Source organism: Salvelinus fontinalis, chromosome 39, assembly GCF_029448725.1.
Source record: "Salvelinus fontinalis isolate EN_2023a chromosome 39, ASM2944872v1, whole genome shotgun sequence".
NCBI classification, from domain to species: domain Eukaryota; kingdom Metazoa; phylum Chordata; class Actinopteri; order Salmoniformes; family Salmonidae; genus Salvelinus; species Salvelinus fontinalis.
In genome coordinates, this window is record NC_074703.1 from 1,513,460 (window position 1) to 1,533,895 (window position 20,436).

The following is a 20,436-nucleotide window of genomic DNA, read 5'->3' on the forward strand; positions in this document are numbered from 1 at the left end:
TGAATAAGGTGTTAGATACAGTAGGTCCACTAAGGACTGAATATGGTGTTAGATACAGTAGATCCACTAAGGACTGAATAAGGTGTTAGATAGGTCCACTAAGGACTGAATAAGGTGTTAGATAGGTCCACTAAGGACTGAATAAGGTGTTAGATAGGTCCACTAAGGACTGAATAAGGTGTTAGATACAGTAGGACCACTAAGGACTGAATAAGGTGTTAGATACAGTAGGTCCACTAAGGACTGAATAAGGTGTTAGATACAGTAGGACCACTAAGGACTGAATAAGGTGTTAGATACAGTAGATCCACTAAGGACTGAATAAGGTGTTAGATACAGTAGGTCCACTAAGGACTGAATAAGGTGTTAGATACAGTAGATCCACTAAGGACTGAATAAGGTGTTAGATAGGTCCACTAAGGACTGAATAAGGTGTTAGATAGGTCCACTAAGGACTGAATAAGGTGTTAGATAGGTCCACTAAGGACTGAATAAGGTGTTAGATAGGTCCACTAAGGACTGAATGAGGTGTTAGATAGGTCAACTAAGGACTGAATAAGGTGTTAGATACAGTAGGACCACTAAGGACTGAATAAGGTGTTAGATACAGTAGATCCACTAAGGACTGAATAAGGTGTTAGATACAGTAGGTCCACTAAGGACTGAATAAGGTGTTAGATACAGTAGGACCACTAAGGACTGAATAAGGTGTTAGATACAGTAGATCCACTAAGGACTGAATAAGGTGTTAGATACAGTAGATCCACTAAGGACTGAATAAGGTGTTAGATAGGTCCACTAAGGACTGAATAAGGTGTTAGATACAGTAGGTCCACTAAGGACTGAATAAGGTGTTAGATACAGTAGGATCACTAAGGACTGAATAAGGTGTTAGATACAGTAGGTCCACTAAGGACTGAATAAGGTGTTAGATACAGTAGATCCACTAAGGACTGAATAAGGTGTTAGATACAGTAGGACCACTAAGGACTGAATAAGGTGTTAGATAGGTCCACTAAGGACTGAATAAGGTGTTAGATAGGACCACTAAGGACTGAATAAGGTGTTAGATACAGTAGGACCACTAAGGACTGAATAAGGTGTTAGATACAGTAGGTCCACTAAGGACTGAATAAGGTGTTAGATACAGTAGATCCACTAAGGACTGAATAAGGTGTTAGATAGGTCCACTAAGGACTGAATAAGGTGTTAGATAGGTCCACTAAGGACTGAATAAGGTGTTAGATAGGTCCACTAAGGACTGAATAAGGTGTTAGATACAGTAGGACCACTAAGGACTGAATAAGGTGTTAGATACAGTAGGTCCACTAAGGACTGAATAAGGTGTTAGATACAGTAGGACCACTAAGGACTGAATAAGGTGTTAGATACAGTAGATCCACTAAGGACTGAATAAGGTGTTAGATACAGTAGGTCCACTAAGGACTGAATAAGGTGTTAGATACAGTAGATCCACTAAGGACTGAATAAGGTGTTAGATAGGTCCACTAAGGACTGAATAAGGTGTTAGATAGGTCCACTAAGGACTGAATGAGGTGTTAGATAGGTCCACTAAGGACTGAATAAGGTGTTAGATACAGTAGGACCACTAAGGACTGAATAAGGTGTTAGATACAGTAGATCCACTAAGGACTGAATAAGGTGTTAGATACAGTAGGTCCACTAAGGACTGAATAAGGTGTTAGATACAGTAGGACCACTAAGGACTGAATAAGGTGTTAGATACAGTAGGTCCACTAAGGACTGAATAAGGTGTTAGATACAGTAGGACCACTAAGGACTGAATAAGGTGTTAGATACAGTAGATCCACTAAGGACTGAATAAGGTGTTAGATACAGTAGGACCACTAAGGACTGAATGAGGTGTTAGATACAGTAGATCCACTAAGGACTGAATAAGGTGTTAGATAGGTCCACTAAGGACTGAATAAGGTGTTAGATACAGTAGGTCCACTAAGGACTGAATAAGGTGTTAGATACAGTAGGATCACTAAGGACTGAATAAGGTGTTAGATACAGTAGATCCACTAAGGACTGAATAAGGTGTTAGATACAGTAGGACCACTAAGGACTGAATAAGGTGTTAGATAGGTCCACTAAGGACTGAATAAGGTGTTAGATAGGACCACTAAGGACTGAATAAGGTGTTAGATACAGTAGGACCACTAAGGACTGAATAAGGTGTTAGATACAGTAGGACCACTAAGGACTGAATAAGGTGTTAGATACAGTAGATCCACTAAGGACTGAATAAGGTGTTAGATACAGTAGGTCCACTAAGGACTGAATAAGGTGTTAGATACAGTAGATCCACTAAGGACTGAATAAGGTGTTAGATAGGTCCACTAAGGACTGAATAAGGTGTTAGATAGGTCCACTAAGGACTGAATAAGGTGTTAGATAGGTCCACTAAGGACTGAATAAGGTGTTAGATAGGTCCACTAAGGACTGAATGAGGTGTTAGATAGGTCCACTAAGGACTGAATAAGGTGTTAGATAGGTCCACTAAGGACTGAGTGGCTGTTCAGTCCAATAGTTTTGTTTCTTTCTTTGTCCCTCCTGCCTTTGTCTCCCCAATTTCATGATTTCAATCTTGTCTCATCGCTGCAACTCCCCAACGAGCTCGGGAGAGGAGATGGTCAAGTCAAGCGTCCTCTGAAACATGACCCGCCAAACCGCGCTCCTTAACACCCGCCTGCGTAACCCGGGAAACCAGCTGCACCAATGTGTCGGAGGAAAAACTGTTCAACTGATGACCGGAGTCAGCCTGTAGGCGCCCGGCCCGCCACAAGGGGTCGCTACAGCGTGATGAGCCAAGTAAAGCCCCCCCCCCCCCCCCCCCCTCCCCGGCCAAACCCTCCCGTAACCCGGACGACGCTGAGCCAATTGCTCACCTCTTTATGAGACTCCAGGTCACAGCCGGTTGTGATACAGCCTGGAATCGAACCCCAGGCTGTAGTGAAGCCGTAACACTGAGATGCAGTGCCTCGGACCGCTGCGTCGTTGCGGGAGGCCCCGAGCTCCAATACGGTGATTTTACATCACGGTAGTTAGTTATACAGATCACCAGGCAAAAACACCCTCCTTTACATGTCATCATTAAGGGACATATATGGCCACCAAAGCATGAAGTATTCATGACCAGAATGGGCATATTTTAACATCTTTACGTTGTTCCTGATTGGCAAGACATGAGCTGAACACACAGCATCTTCTCATAGTCAGACACTATAGAGAACACATATGCTGGCTCAGTTGGTAGAGCATGGCACGTACAACACCAGGGGGTTCGATTCCCACGGGGGGGACCCGTGTGAAAATATATGCACTTATTACTGTAATTCTCTCTGGATGAGAGTCTGCTAAATGACTCTCTACTGTAAGTCTCTCTGGGTAACAGAGTCTGTTAAATGACTCACTACTGTAAGTCTCTCTGGGTAACAGAGTCTGTTAAATGACTCACTACTGTAAGTCTCTCTGGGTAACAGAGTCTGTTAAATGACTCACTACTGTAAGTCTCTCTGGGTAACAGAGTCTGTTAAATGACTCACTACTGTAAGTCTCTGGATCAGAGAGTCAGCTAAATGACTCACTACTGTAAGTCTCTCTGGGTAACAGAGTCTGCTAAATGACTCCCTACTGTAAGTCTCTCTGGATCAGAGAGTCTTCTAAATGACTCACTACTGTAAGTCTCTGGATCAGAGAGTCATCTAAATGACTCACTACTGTAAGTCTCTCTGGATAAGAGAGTCTGTTAAATGACTCCCTACTGTAAGACTCTCTGGATCAGAGAGTCAGCTAAATGACTCCCTACTGTTAGTCTCTCTGGATAAGAGAGTCTGTTAAATGACTCTCTACTGTAAGTCTCTCTGGATCAGAGAGTCTGCTAAATGACTCCCTACTGTAAGTCTCTCTGGATCAGAGAGTCATCTAAATGACTCACTACTGTAAGTCTCTCTGGATCAGAGAGTCATCTAAATGACTCACTACTGTAAGTCTCTCTGGATCAGAGAGTCTGCTAAATGACTCCCTACTGTAAGTCTCTCTGGATCAGAGAGTCATCTAAATGACTCCCTACTGTAAGTCTCTCTGGATAAGAGAGTCTTCTAAATGACTCACTACTGTAAGTCTCTCTGGATAAGAGAGTCTGCTAAATGACTCACTACTGTTAGTCTCTCTGGATCAGAGAGTCTGCTAAATGACTCACTACTGTAAGTCTCTCTGGATCAGAGAGTCTGCTAAATGACTCCCTACTGTAAGACTCTCTGGATCAGAGAGTCTGCTAAATGACTCACTACTTTAAGTCTCTGGATCAGAGAGTCATCTAAATGACTCACTGCTCTAAGTCTCTCTGGATAAGAGTCAGCTAAATGACTCAGCTAAATGACTCACTGCTCTAAGTCTCTCTGGATAAGAGTCAGCTAAATGACTCAGCTAAATGACTCACTGCTCTAAGTCTCTCTGGATAAGAGTCAGCTAAATGACTCAGCTAAATGACTCACTGCTCTAAGTCTCTCTGGATAAGCCTGCAGATGGTAACAACATTACATTTGAATGTGCTGCGGTTCCCATGACAGAAAACAGTCTGTTTCCTGTGTGCTGTATTGGATAATGTTACGGGGCATTCACATAGATGATCAGTTTTTACAGAGGGACACAGAAAAAGAGAGGCTGAAAAGTCAAAAACGAAATGGCCAGGCAGTGGCGTAAAGACCAGGTCCAACTGGCTTTGGCTGCTCCGTCCTGTGTGAATACAGCCATATGCAATCACAGAGCACCTCAACAACAAAAAACTAATGACTGTTTATCCAGACCTAGCCAATACATTCAGTTTAATTACAGCCTGGATGAAATAGACTTCAGAAGGGGCTCAGGGGCTCTGAGATGGGGTAGTGTGTGTGTGTGTGTGTGTGTGTGTGTGTGTGTGTGTGTGTGTGTGTGTGTGTGTGTGTGTGTGTGTCCTCTCCCGGCGTATGTCTCCTGTCCCTGCCTCCATACCCCAAAACGAAGACCAGGGGGATATAAATCTGAGCCGAAGACAAAAACGGTGACATTTCATTAAAAGAGGGAGCTGGTAGCTGTACCTCCCCTTTGGCTAGAGTACAAATCACACCAAGGCCAGGGGGGGAAAGCAGAGGATACAGCAACATTCTGGAACCCTTTAACAAAACACACACACACACACACACACACACACACACACACACACACACACACACACACACACACACACACACACACACACACACACACACACACACACACACACAGAGTCGCCTGCAACTGTTTAAAAAAGAGAATGTAGCCTGGGTCCTCAGACTAAAAGAGGTGACCAGTCACTGTGCTAGCCTAGCACTGTTGTAGCCTGGGTCCTCAGACTAAAAGAGATGGTCACTGTGCTAGCCTAGCACTGCTGTAGCCTGGGTCCTCAGACTAAAAGAGGTTAACAGTCACTGTGCTAGCCTAGCGCTGCTGTAGCCTGGGTCCTCAGACTAAAAGACATGACCAGTCACTGTGCTAGCCTAGCACTGCTGTAGCCTGGGTCCTCAGACTAAAAGACATGAACAGTCACTGTGCTAGCCTAGCACTGCTGTAGCCTGGGTCCTCAGACTAAAAGACATGACCAGTCACTGTGCTAGCCTAGCACTGCTGTAGCCTGGGTCCTCAGACTAAAAGAGATGACCAGTCACTGTTCTAGCCTAGCACTGCTGTAGCCTGGGTTCTCAGACTAAAAGAGATGGAACAGTCACTGTGCTAGCCTAGCACTGCTGTAGCCTGGGTCCTCAGACTAAAAGAGATGACCAGTCACTGTGCTAGCCTAGCACTGCTGTAGCCTGGGTCCTCAGACTAAAAGAGATGGTCACTATGCTAGCCTAGCACTGCTGTAGCCTGGGTCCTCAGACTAAAAGAGATGAACAGTCACTGTGCTAGCCTAGCACTGCTGTAGCCTGGGTCCTCAGACTAAAAGAGATGAACAGTCACTGTGCTAGCCTAGCACTGCTGTAGCCTGGGTCCTCAGACTAAAAGCTACTTCCTACTTCAACAGTAGAGTCCATTTTTTTCAAAATACAATTAAAACTTTCATGTGCCTTAAATGACAAACTTGTTCTGTAAATATGAATCACATGTTTTGATGATAAGTCTAGTTTAAACAAGTAGAAAGACAGGATCCTCCCTGGCTAGCCATGATTGGCTGAGATAATGGAGGGGTTGACCATGCTGACTGTTGGCCATGATGTTAGTATGATCTACCATGTTTCCTCCAATCACAGTGTGCAATCTACCATGCTTCCTCCAATCACAGTGTATGATCTACCATGTATCCTCCAATCACAGTGTGTGATCTACCATGCTTCCTCCAATCACAGTGTATGATCTACCATGCTTCCTCCAATCACAGTATGATCTACCATGCTTCCTCCAATCACAGTGTATGATCTACCATGCTTCCTCCAATCACAGTGTATGATCTACCATGCTTCCTCCAATCACAGCGTATGATCTACCATGCTTCCTCCAATCACAGCGTGTGATCTACCATGCTTCCTCCAATCACAGTATGATCTACCATGCTTCCTCCAATCACAGCGTGTGATCTACCATGCTTCCTCCGATCACAGCGTGTGATCTACCATGCTTCCTCCAATCACAGCGTGTGATCTACCATGCTTCCTCCAATCACAGCGTGTGATCTACCATGCTTCCTCCAATCACAGCGTGTGATCTACCATGCTTCCTCCAATCACAGTATGATCTACCATGCTTCCTCCAATCACAGTGTATGATCTACCATGCTTCCTCCAATCACAGTGTGTGATCTACCATGCTTCCTCCAATCACAGTGTGTGATCTACCATGCTTCCTCCAATCACAGTGTGTGATCTACCATGCTTCCTCCAATCACAGCGTGTGATCTACCATGCTTCCTCCAATCACAGTGTGTGATCTACCATGCTTCCTCCAATCACAGGGTATGATCTACCATGTTTCCTCCAATCACAGCGTGTGATCTACCATTGGGTGCATGGCATCTCAAAGCGTTTGGTATTTGTCAACATAAGCCCCAGTTGGAACGGGCCATCACAAAGATAGGACCGTGTTTGTACGTAGAGAACAATGGTGGGCTGAATAAGACCGGGTGCTATGAAAGGGAAGGCTTGACATGAATAACCTGGAGAAACCCGACCGATGCAATACAATACCAAGTCAAACCAGAACCTGACAAAAATAGTCCTGTTTTCTGGTTCTGGGAGTCTAGTCTGGGTTTAGTGACGTGCTTTAAGAGAAACAGACAGGAAACATTCTGCAGCAAGAGGACCACCAACTGAAAATATTCCCCAAAAATGCCCATGTTTCCCCAGAATCTCTGGAAAACCTGGCAATTTTGGGAAATCTTTTGAAAATGTAAAACCCTGCAACATGAATAGAGAGGGAGGCCTGTTCAGAGGAGAGACGCCAGGTTACCCCACCAGGTGGTTCAGGAGAGTTGGGTCCTACCTTGGAAGTTGCCAGCGGAAAGGTACAGCCAGGTGAGAGCGGGGATGAAGAGCAGGGCGAGGGAGGCAGCGAGGAACTTCCTGCGTCCGCGACACATTCCCAGCATCCTCTGTGGCGACGGCCCAGAACGAGAGGCGGAGCAACCTCTAAAGTCTGACCTCTATGTGGGTAGCAGCTGTTGGCCAGGGGGGGGCATGATACTGTCTGAGGGGAGAGGAGAGAGGACAGGAGATGAGAGAGGACAGGAGATGAGAGAGGACAGGAGATGAAAGAGGACAGGAGAGATGAGAAGACAGGAGGGTAGAGAGAAGAGGAGGGGAGAGAGAAGAGGAGGGGAGAGAAGAGGAGGGGAGAGAGAAGAGTAGGGGACAGAGAAGAGGAGGGGAGAGAGAAAAGGAGGGGAGAGAGAAGAGTAGGGGAGAGAGAAGAGGAGAGGAGAGGAGAGAGGGGAATAGAGAGGACAGGACAGGAGATGAGAGAGGACAGGAGGGTAGAGAGAAGAGGAGGAGAGAGAGAGAAGAGGAGGGGAGAGAGGGAAGGAGGGGAGAGAGGAATGGAGGGGAGAGAGGAATGGAGGGGGGAGAGACAGGATAAGTTAGATCATAATAGGAGGTATAAAAATTATTTTCAATGATGATTATTTTCCCCCCGAAGCTCAGAATTCATGGTGGGTAAAGGCATACATAATTATGGTGATTGTTTCAAATGGAACTTTTACATGGAAGCTATTTCAGAGAAGATACTGTTAAAGTCTCTAGAGGTGTCCAAGTTGTGTCCCAAACTCCTGTCAGACCAAAATATGAATCAGACATTCAGGGAAAAGAGTTCAGCAATTTGAATTAGACTCACAGATGTGTTAGTTCTCTTTCTCCCAGATATCTCTCTCGCACACACACACACACACACACACACACACACACACACACACACACACACACACACACACACACACACACACACACACACACACACACACACACACACACACACACACACACACACACACACACACACACACACACACACACACACACACACACACACACCTGGTAGAGATGACCCCCTCCACTTTAGCCGCTATATGTCAGTTGATTCTCTCTGTAACGTGGCGCAGGCCGAAGCCTCTATTTATGATATAATAAATCCTCTTTCCATTACAAAACACATTTGTCCGATGAGCCACATGACCCCAGTCGATGTTTAATCTCCACCAGGGTTCAGTTGGAGCGGTCTGCGACTGCAGAACGATGGGGCAGCAGAACGACGGGGCAGCAGAACGACGGGACAGCAGAACGACAGGGCCAGCAGACCGACGGGACCAGCAGGACGACGGGGCAGCAGGACGACGGAGCAGCAGAACGACGGAGCCGCAGAACGACGGGGCAGCAGAACGACGGGGCAGCAGAACGACGGGGCAGCAGAACGACGGGGCAGCAGGACGACGGGGCAGCAGGACGACGGGGCAACAGGACGACGGGGCAACAGGACGACGGGGCAGCAGAACGACGGGGCAGCAGAACGACGGGGCCAGCAGAACGACGGGGCAGCAGAACGACGGGGCAGCAGGACGACGGGGCAGCAGAACGACGGGGCAGCAGGACGACGGGGCAGCAGAACGACGGGGCAGCAGGACGACGGGGCAGCAGAACGACGGGGCAGCAGAACGACGGGGCCAGCAGAACGACGGGGCAGCAGAACGACGGGGCAGCAGAACGACGGGGCAGCAGAACGACGGGGCAGCAGAACGACGGGGCAGCAGAACGACGGGGCAGCAGGACGACGGGGCAGCAGGACGACGGGGCAGCAGAACGACGGGGCAGCAGGACGACGGGGCAGCAGAACGACGGGGCAGCAGGACGACGGGGCAGCAGAACGACGGGGCAGCAGGACGACGGGGCAGCAGGACGACGGGGCAGCAGGACGACGGGGCAGCAGGACGACGGGGCAGCAGAACGACGGGGCAGCAGGACGACGGGGCAGCAGAACGACGGGGCAGCAGGACGACGGGGCAGCAGAACGACGGGGCAGCAGGACGACGGGGCAGCAGGACGACGGAGCAGCAGAAGACGGGGCAGCAGGACGACGGGGCAGCAGGACGACGGGGCAGCAGGACGACGGAGCAGCAGGACGACGGAGCAGCAGGACGACGGAGCAGCAGGACGACGGAGCAGCAGGACGACGGGGCAGCAGAACGACGGGGCAGCAGAACGACGGGGCAGCAGAACGACGGGGCAGCAGGACGACGGGGCAGCAGAACCACGGAGCCGCAGAACGACGGGGCAGCAGAACGACGGGGCAGCAGAACGACGGGGCAGCAGGACGACGGGGCAGCAGAACGACGGGGCAGCAGAACGACGGGGCAGCAGGACGACGGGGCAGCAGAACCACGGAGCCGCAGAATGACGGGGCAGCAGAACGACGGGGCAGCAGAACGACGGGGCAGCAGAACGACGGGGCAGCAGAGCGACGGGGCCAGCAGAACGACGGGGCAGCAGAACGACGGGGCCAGCAGAGCGACGGGGCAGCAGAACGACGGGGCAGCAGGACGACGGGGCAGCAGAATGACGGGGCAGCAGAGCGACGGGGCCAGCAGAACGACGGGGCAGCAGAACGACGGGGCCAGCAGAACGACGGGGCAGCAGAACGACGGGGCAGCAGAACGACGGGGCAGCAGAACGACGGGGCAGCAGAACGACGGGGCAGCAGAACGACGGGGCAGCAGGACGACGGGGCAGCAGAACCACGGAACCGCAGAACGACGGGGCAGCAGAACGACGGGGCAGCAGGACGACGGGGCAACAGAACGACGGGGCAGCAGGACGACGGGGCAGCAGAACGACGGGGCAGCAGGACGACGGGGCAGCAGAACCACGGAGCCGCAGAATGACGGGGCAGCAGAACGACGGGGCAGCAGAACGACGGGGCCGTTCATCTCTAGGAGACATCACACATCTCCTTCCTGAGCGGTATGATAGTTGCGTGGTCCTGTGGTGTTTATACTTGCGTACTATTGTTTGTACAGATGAACGTGGTACCTTCAGACGTTTGGAAATTGCTCCCAAGGATGAACCAGACTTTTTTCTGAGGTCTTGGCTGATTTCTTTTGATTTTCCCATGATGTCAAGCAAAGAGGCACTGAGTTTGAAGGTTGGCCTTGAAATACATATTCAGGTACACTTCCATTTGACTCAAATTATGTCAATTAGCCTATCAGAAGCTTCCAAAGCAATGACATAATTTTCACAGTCAACTTAGTGTATGTAAACTTCTGACCCACTGGAATTGTGATACAGTGAATTATAAGTAAAATAATCTGTCTGTAAACAACTGTTGGAAAAATGACTTGTGTCATGCACAAAGTAGATGTCCTAACCGACTTGCCAACACTATAGTTTGTTAACAAGAAATGTGTGGAGTGGTTGAAAAACGAGTTTTAATAACTCCAACCTGAAGTGTATGTAAACTTCCAACTTCAACTGTAGGTTTAGGGTACGGTAGGAAGCCCAAATATTGTCTGTTCTGGTGAGCATAACATTAGTTTTGTGGAGGTGACCTTTGCACCCAGCTGTGTCTGGGAAACATGACAGGGAGGAGGGGGAGTGGTTGGATCACACCCAGTCCCACAGCTGGAGCAGAGGGACTCCCTGGCCCCTGTGGGTCCCCAAGCTGTTGATCTCTGGCTGTCTCACAGCTAGCATACCTACCTGTCTGTCTCTCTCTCCCTAGCTCTCTCTCTCTCTCCCTAGCTGTCTCTCTCTCCCTTGCTGTCTGTCTCTCCCTAGCTGTCTGTCTCTCTCTATAGTTATCTCTCTCTATAGCTGTCTCTCTCTCCCTAGCTGTCTCTCTCTCCCTAGCTGTCTCTCTCTCCCTAGCTGTCTCTCTCTCTCTAGCTGTCTCTCTCTCTATAGCTGTCTGTCTCTCTCTATAGCTGTCTCTCTCTCTACCTAGCTGTCTGTCTCTCTCTAGCTGTCTGTCTCTCTACCTAGCTGTCTGTCTCTCTCTATAGCTGTCTCTCTCTCTACCTAGCTGTCTCTCTCTCCCTAGCTGTCTGTCTCTCTCTAGCTGTCTGTCTCTCTCTAGCTGTCTCTCTCTCTCTAGCTGTCTCTCTCTCCCTACCTGTCTCTCTCTCCCTAGCTGTCTCTCTCCCCTTAGCTGTCTCTCTCTCTCTCCCTAGCTGTCTCTCTCTCTCTCTCTCCCTAGCTGTCTCTCTCTCTCTCTCTCCCTAGCTGTCTCTCTCTCTCTCCCTAGCTGTCTCTCGCTCCTTAGCTGTCTGTCTCTCCCTAGCTGTCTCTCTCTCCCTAGCTGTCTCTCTCTCTCCTTAGCTGTCTCTCTCTCTCTAGCTGTCTCTCTCTCTCTAGCTGTCTCTCTCTCTCTAGCTGTCTCTCTCTCCCTAGCTGTCTCTCTCTCTCTCTCCCTAGCTGTCTCTCTCTCTCTCTCTCCCTAGCTGTCTCTCTCTCTCTCCCTAGCTGTCTCTCGCTCCTTAGCTGTCTGTCTCTCCCTAGCTGTCTCTCTCTCCCTAGCTGTCTCTCTCTCTCCTTAGCTGTCTCTCTCTCTCTAGCTGTCTCTCTCTCTCTAGCTGTCTCTCTCTCTCTAGCTGTCTCTCTCTCTCTAGCTGTCTCTCTCTCTCTAGCTGTCTCTCTCTCCCTAGCTGTCTCTCTCTCCCTAGCTGTCTCTCTCCCCTTAGCCGTCTCTCTCTCTCTCCCTAGCTGTCTCTCTCTCTCCCTAGCTGTCTCTCTCTCTCTACCTAGCTCTCTATCTCTCCCTAGCTGTCTCTCTCTCTCCCTAGCTGTCTCTCTCTCTCCCTAGCTGTCTCTCTCTCTCCCTAGCTGTCTCTCTCTCTCCCTAGCTGTCTCTCTCTCTCCCTAGCTGTCTCTCTCTCTCCCTAGCTGTCTCTCTCCCTCCCTAGCTGTCTCTCTCTCTCCCTAGCTGTCTCTCTCTCTCCCTAGCTGTCTCTCTCTCTCCCTAGCTGTCTGTCTGTCTCCAGGCCTAGGACATTCTGGCTAAAGGCACTCCCCTGTTAGCGAAGTCCTGACACAGACCCGACACAGACCCGACACAGACCCGACACAGACCCGACACAGACCCGACACAGACCCGACACAGACATGACACAGACCTGACACAGACCTGACACAGACCTGACACAGACCTGACACAGACCTGACACAGACCTGACACTATATAGGGAATAGGGCCCTGGTCTAAAGTAGAGTACTATATGGGGAATAGGGCCCTGGTCTAAAGTAGAGTACTATATAGGGATTAGGGCTCTGGTCTAAAGTAGTGTACTATATAGGGATTAGGGCTCTGGTCTAAAGTAGAGTACTATATAGGGATTAGGGCTCTGGTCTAAAGTAGTGTACTATATAGGGATTAGGGCTCTGGTCTAAAGTAGAGTACTATATAGGGATTAGGGCTCTGGTCTAAAGTAGTGTACTATATAGGGAATAGGGCTCTGGTCTAAAGTAGAGTACTATATAGGGATTAGGGCTCTGGTCTAAAGTAGTGTACTATATAGGGAATAGGGGCCTGGCCATAGTAATGTACTATATAGGGAATAGGGCCCTGGTCTATAGTAGTGCACTATATAGGGAATAGGGCCCTGGTCTAAAGTAGTGCACTATACAGGTAATAGGGCCCTGGTCTAAAGTAGTGCACTATATAGGGAATAGGGCTCTGGTCTAAAGTAGTGCACTGTATAGGGAATATGATGTAATTTGGGACGCGGTCCGTGTCCAGCGGCAGTGAGAGATAAGGCCCCTCCAGCTGGTTCTTCCATAATGATGATCTGTTATTTATGAGAACGGATGAAGCAGAAAGGAAAATGTCCCTTTCACTTCATAAATGGGGCTTTATGGAGCAGCTGGACACACAGGCCTCGGCAGGGGGTTGAAACGTAAAATAAACAACAGACTATAATGAATTCTCTCTGAACAACAAAACCCACCAATCGGAACGCAGGAGGAGGGCAGAACAGGAAGACTGTAAATTCATCAATCTGAACGCAGGAGGAGAGCAGAGCAGGAAGACTGTAAATTCATCAATCTGAACGCAAGGGGAAAACAGAGCAGGAAGACTGTAAATTCATCAATCTGAACGCAGGAGGAGAGCAGAAAGACTGTAAATTCATCAATCTGAACGCAGGAGGAGGGCAGAACAGGAAGACTGTAAATTCATCAATCTGAACGCAGGAGGAGGGCAGAACAGGAAGACTGTAAATTCATCAATCTGAACGCAGGAGGAGAGCAGAGCAGGAAGACTGTAAATTCATCAATCTGAACGCAGGAGGAGAGCAGAAAGACTGTAAATTCATCAATCTGAACGCAGGAGGAGGGCAGAACAGGAACACTGTAAATTCATCAATCTGAACGCAGGAGGAGGGCACAACAGGAAGACTGTAAATTCAGCAATCTGAACGCAGGAGGAGGGCACAACAGGAAGACTGTAAATTCATCAATCTGAACGCAGGAGGAGAGCAGAGCAGGAAGACTGTAAATTCATCACAAAAGACAATGTGTTCCAAACGGAATCCCATTCCCTTTATAGTGCACTATGTTTGACCAGGGCCCAGAGGGACTTCTGACTCAGAAGTAGAGCACTACGTAGGGAACAGGGCCCTATCTATAGTAGTGGACTATGTAGGGAATAGGGTTCTGGTCTAAAGTAGTGCACTATATAGGGAATAGGGCTCTGGTCTAAAGTAGTGCACAATATAGGGAATAGGGCTCTGGTCTAAAGTAGTGCACTATATAGGGAATAGGGCTCTGGTCTAAAGTAGTGCACTATATAGGGAATAGGGCTCTGGTCTAAAGTAGTGCACTATATAGGGAATATGGCTCTGGTCTAAAGTAGTGCACTATATAGGGAATAGGGCTCTGGTCTAAAGTAGTGCACTATATAGGGAATAGGGCTCTGGTCTAAAGTAGTGCACTATATAGGGAATAGGGCTCTGGTCTATAGTAGTGTACTATATAGGGAATAGGGCTCTGGTCTAAAGTAGTGCACTATATAGGGAATAGGGATCTGGTTTAAAGGAGTGCACTATATAGGGAATAGGGCTCTGGTCTAAAGTAGTGCACTATATAGGGAATAGGGCTCTGGTCTATAGTAGTGTACTATATAGGGAATAGGGCTCTGGTCTAAAGTAGTGTGCTATATAGGGAATAGGGCTCCATTTGGGACGTACCCTGTAAAATAATCATAAAAGAAAGGATGACAGGAAGAGCGATGGATGATGGATGGATGATGGATGGATGATGGATGGATGGTGGATGGATGGTGGATGGATGATGGATGGATGATGGATGGATGATGGATGGATGGTGGATGGATGATGGATGGATGATGGATGATGGATGGATGATGGATGGATGATGGATGGATGATGGATGGATGGATGATGGATGGAGGATGGATGATGGATGGATGATGGATGGATGATGGATGGATGATGGATGGAGGATGGATGATGGATGGATGATGGATGGATGGATGATGGATGGAGGATGGATGGATGGATGATGGATGGATGATGGATGGATGATGGATGGTGGATGGATGATGGATGGATGATGGATGATGGATGGATGATGGATGGATGATGGATGGATGATGGATGGATGGATGATGGATGGATGGTGGATGGATGATGGATGGATGATGGATGATGGATGGATGATGGATGGATGATGGATGGATGATGGATGGATGGATGATGGATGGAGGATGGATGATGGATGGATGATGGATGGATGGATGATGGATGGAGGATGGATGGATGGATGATGGATGGATGATGGATGGATGATGGATGGATGATGGATGGATGATGGATGGTGGATGGATGGTGGATGGATGATGGATGATGGATGGATGGTGGATGGATGATGGATGGATGATGGATGGATGATGGATGGATGATGGATGGATGATGGATGATGGATGGATGGATGATGGATGGAGGATGGATGGATGGATGATGGATGGATGATGGATGGATGATGGATGGATGGATGATGGATGGATGATGATGGAGGATGGATGGATGGAGGATGGATGGATGATGGATGGATGATGGATGGAGGATGGATGGATGATGGAGGATGGATGGATGGATGGATGATGGATGGATGATGGATGATGGATGGATGATGGATGGATGATGGATGGATGATGGATGGATGATGGATGGATGATGGATGGATGATGGATGGATGATGGATGGAAAAGTATTAAAATGTTTGTCATCACTACTCTGGATAAAAAACATCTGATAAATGATACATCTAAACTAAAATATAAATCACAACATGGAAAGTGTTGGTCCCATTTTCATGAGATGAAATAAATTATCCCGGAAAATGTTCCATACGCACAACAAGCTGATTTCTGTCTGTAATAAAGCCCTTTTGTGGGAAAAAAAAACTCATTCTGATTGGCCTATGACTTCCCGGGCCCACCTATGGCTGCACCAAGGCCCAGTCATGTGACATCCACAGATTAGGTGCTAATGAATTTATTACAGTGGACTGATTTCCTTCTATGGACTGTAACTCAGTAACGTCTTTGAAATGGTTGCCTGCTGCGTTTATAGTTTTGTTCAGATTAAATAAACAATGTTTTGTCCCTCCTCTCAGTAGCTGCTCTGTCTGCACTATAGAGCAGACAGACAGACAGACAGACAGACAGACAGACATGCATACAGACAGACAGGCCTGGCTCAGGTTGGAGATCTGCCTGCAGAATTAAAGCCCCCCCCCTCCCTTAAAGCCCCCTCTCTCCCTCAAAGCCCCCTCCCCCTCCCTTAAAGCCCCCTCCCCCTGCCTTAAAGCCCCCTCCCCCTGCCTTAAAGCCCCCCCTCCCTCAAAGCCCCCTCTCTCCCTCAAAGCCCCCTCCCCCTCCCTTAAAGCCCCCTCCCCCTCCCTTAAAGCCCCCCCCCCCCCCTAAAGCCCCCCCCCCCCCCTCCTATAAAGCCCCCCCCCCCCTCCGGCACCGTATGGTCACATTAACACACTGAAGAGACAGAGGTGAGAAGGAACCAGGACACACTGAAGAGACAAAGGTGAGAAGGAACCAGGACACACTGAAGAGACAGAGGTGAGAAGGAACCAGGACACACTGAAGAGACAGAGGTGAGAAGAAACCAGGACACACATAAGAGACAGAGGTGAGAAGGAACCAGGACACACTGAAGAGACAGAGGTGAGAAGGAACCAGGACACACTGAAGAGACAGAGGTGAGAAGGAACCAGGACACACTGAAGAGACAGAGGTGAGAAGGAACCAGGACACACTGAAGAGACAGAGGTGAGAAGGAACCAGGACACACTGAAGAGACAGAGGTGAGAAGAAACCAGGACACACTGAAGAGACAGAGGTGAGAAGGAACCAGGACACACTGAAGAGACAGAGGTGAGAAGAAACCAGGACACACTGAAGAGACAGAGGTGAGAAGGAACCAGGACACACTGAAGAGACAGAGGTGAGAAGGAACCAGGACACACTGAAGAGACAGAGGTGAGAAGAAACCAGGACACACTGAAGAGACAGAGGTGAGAAGGAACCAGGACACACTGAAGAGACAGAGGTGAGAAGAAACCAGGACACACTGAAGAGACAGAGGTGAGAAGGAACCAGGACACACTGAAGAGACAGAGGTGAGAAGGAACCAGGACACACTGAAGAGACAGAGGTGAGAAGGAACCAGGACACACTGAAGAGACAGAGGTGAGAAGGAACCAGGACACACTGAAGAGACAGAGGTGAGAAGGAACCAGGACACACTGAAGAGACAGAGGTGAGAAGGAACCAGGACACACTGAAGAGACAGAGGTGAGAAGGAACCAGGACACACTGAAGAGACAGAGGTGAGAAGGAACCAGGACACACTGAAGAGACAGAGGTGAGAAGGAACCAGGACACACTGAAGAGACAGAGGTGAGAAGGAACCAGGACACACTGAAGAGACAGAGGTGAGAAGGAACCAGGACACACTGAAGAGACAGAGGTGAGAAGGAACCAGGACACACTGAAGAGACAGAGGTGAGAAGGAACCAGGACACACTGAAGAGACAGAGGTGAGAAGGAACCAGGACACACTGAAGAGACAGAGGTGAGAAGGAACCAGGACACACTGAAGAGACAGAGGTGAGAAGAAACCAGGACACACTGAAGAGACAGAGGTGAGAAGAAACCAGGACACACTGAAGAGACAGAGGTGAGAAGGAACCAGGACACACTGAAGAGACAGAGGTGAGAAGAAACCAGGACACACTGAAGAGACAGAGGTGAGAAGAAACCAGGACACACTGAAGAGACAGAGGTGAGAAGGAACCAGGACACACTGAAGAGACAGAGGTGAGAAGAAACCAGGACACACTGAAGAGACAGAGGTGAGAAGAAACCAGGACACACTGAAGAGACAGAGGTGAGAAGAAACCAGGACACACTGAAGAGACAGAGGTGAGAAGAAACCAGGACACACTGAAGAGACAGAGGTGAGAAGGAACCAGGACACACTGAAGAGACAGAGGTGAGAAGAAACCAGGACACACTGAAGAGACAGAGGTGAGAAGAAACCAGGACACACTGAAGAGACAGAGGTGAGAAGAAACCAGGATTATATTGGAGAGTAAGTCATTTTGGCTGCTCAAAGAATACAATCACCAAGGCATTCTGGTAACAGGATAACACAGTGACCCCCCTAGACTTCAGCTCACCAGGCTAACACAGTGAACCCCCTAGACTTCAGCTCAACAGGTTAACACAGTGAACCCCCTAGACTTCAGCTCAACAGGATAACAGACTTATGGTGAAGATTCTGCTCACAACACTTTTTCTGTATACCACAGATGCTACTATTTATTTGGGGGAGTTTTCATACAGAAAACAGTAGTCAATGAAGTACCCAACTGAGCATATTTCTCAGAATACTTCAGAAAAAGTTAATGTAACTTTGACTTTCTAGAACAAAATTACCTGAAGAGAGAGCTGAGAGAATGCGACAGAGAGAAGAGCGAGAGAGAACGGGAGAGCGAGGGAGAGAACGGGAGAGCGAGGGAGAGAACGGGAGAGCGAGGGAGAGAACGGGAGAGCGATGGAGAGAACGGGAGAGCGAGGGAGAGAACGGGAGAGCGAGGGAGAGAACGGGAGAGCGAGGGAGAGAACGGGAGAGCGATGGAGAGAACGGGAGAGCGAGGGAGAGAACGGGAGAGAAAGCGAGAGAGAGAACGGGAGAGAAAGCGAGAGAGAGAACGGGAGAGAAAGCGAGAGAGAGAGGGGGAGAGAACGGGAGAGAGGGAGAGAGCGGGAGAGCGAGGGAGAGAATGGGAGAGCGAGGGAGAGAATGGGAGAGCGAGGGAGAGAACGGGAGAGAGAGGGGGAGAAAGCGAGAGTGAGGGAGAGAAAGCGAGAGTGAGGGAGAGAAAGCGAGAGCGAGGGAGAGAAAGCGAGAGCGAGGGAGAGAAAGCGAGAGAGAGGGGGAGAAAGCGAGAGAGAGGGGGAGAAAGCGAGAGAGAGGGGGAGAAAGCGAGAGAGGGGTGAAAGCGAGAGAGAGGGGGAGAAAGTGAGAGAGGGGGGGAGAAAGTGAGAGAGAGGGGGAGAAAGTGAGAGAGGGGGGGAGAAAGCGAGAGAGGGAGAGAACGGGAGAGCGAGGGAGAGAAAGCGAGAGAGAGGGAGAGAAAGCGAGAGGGGGAGAGAAAGCGAGAGCGAGGGAGAGAAAGCGAGAGAGGGGGGGAGAAAGTGAGAGAGGGGGGGAGAAAGTGAGAGAGAGGGAGAGAAAGCGAGAGCGAGGGAGAGAGAGCGAGGGAGAGAAAGTGAGAGAGGGGGAGAGAAAGCGAGAGGGGGAGAGAAAGCGAGAGCGAGGGAGAGAAAGCGAGAGAGGGGGGGAGAAAGTGAGAGAGGGGGGGAGAAAGTGAGAGAGAGGGGGAGAAAGTGAGAGAGAGGGGAGAAAGCGAGAGAGAGGGAGAGAAAGCGAGAGCGAGGGAGAGAGAGCAAGGGAGAGAAAGTGAGAGAGGGGGAGAGAAAGCGAGAGCGAGGGAGAGAAAGCGAGAGAGGGGGGGAGAAAGTGAGAGAGAGGGAGAGAAAGCGAGAGAGAGGGAGAGAAAGTGAGAGAGGGGGGGAGAAAGTGAGAGAGGGGGGGAGAAAGTGAGAGAGAGGGGGAGAAAGTGAGAGGGGGAGAAAGCGAGAGAGAGGGGGAGAAAGTGAGAGAGGGGGGGAGAAAGTGAGAGAGAGGGGGAGAAAGTGAGAGAGAGGGGAGAAAGCGAGAGAGAGGGAGAGAAAGCGAGAGCGAGGGAGAGAGAGCAAGGGAGAGAAAGTGAGAGAGGGGGAGAGAAAGGGAGATCGAGGGAGAGAAAGCGAGAGAGGGGGGGAGAAAGTGAGAGAGGGGGGGAGAAAGTGAGAGAGAGGGAGAGAAAGCGAGAGAGAGGGAGAGAAAGTGAGAGAGGGGGGGAGAAAGTGAGAGGGGGAGAAAGCGAGAGAGAGGGGGAGAAAGTGAGAGGGGGAGAAAGCGAGAGAGAGGGGGAGAAAGTGAGAGAGGGGGGAGAAAGTGAGAGAGAGGGGGAGAAAGTGAGAGAGAGGGGGAGAAAGTGAGAGAGGGGAGAAAGCGAGCGAGAGGGAGAGAAAGCGAGAGCGAGGGAGAGAGAGCAAGGGAGAGAAAGTGAGAGAGGGGGAGAGAAAGCGAGAGCGAGGGAGAGAAAGCGAGAGAGGGGGGAGAAAGTGAGAGAGAGGGAGAGAAAGCGAGAGAGAGGGAGAGAAAGTGAGAGAGGGGGGGAGAAAGTGAGAGGGGGAGAAAGCGAGAGAGAGGGGGAGAAAGTGAGAGGGGGAGAAAGCGAGAGAGAGGGGGAGAAAGTGAGAGAGGGGGGGAGAAAGTGAGAGAGAGGGGGAGAAAGTGAGAGAGAGGGGAGAAAGCGAGAGAGAGGG

General features: G+C 49.5%; 1 protein-coding gene across 2 annotated transcripts in view; it reads right to left on the reverse strand.

Moving 5' to 3' along the window:
• The window catches only part of large1 (LARGE xylosyl- and glucuronyltransferase 1), a 202,398-nt gene that overhangs the window by 152,515 nt on the left and 29,447 nt on the right, over window positions 1-20,436 (reverse strand). Inside the window, exon 2 of one of the 2 annotated variants that reach the window (XM_055906053.1) lies at window positions 7,519-7,718. In XM_055906053.1, the coding sequence (XP_055762028.1) occupies window positions 7,519-7,624 (106 nt within the window). In that variant the 5' untranslated portion in view covers window positions 7,625-7,718. Of the gene's footprint in view, window positions 1-7,518; window positions 7,723-20,436 lie in introns of both variants that reach the window. The other variant, XM_055906052.1, reaches the window with a different exon arrangement.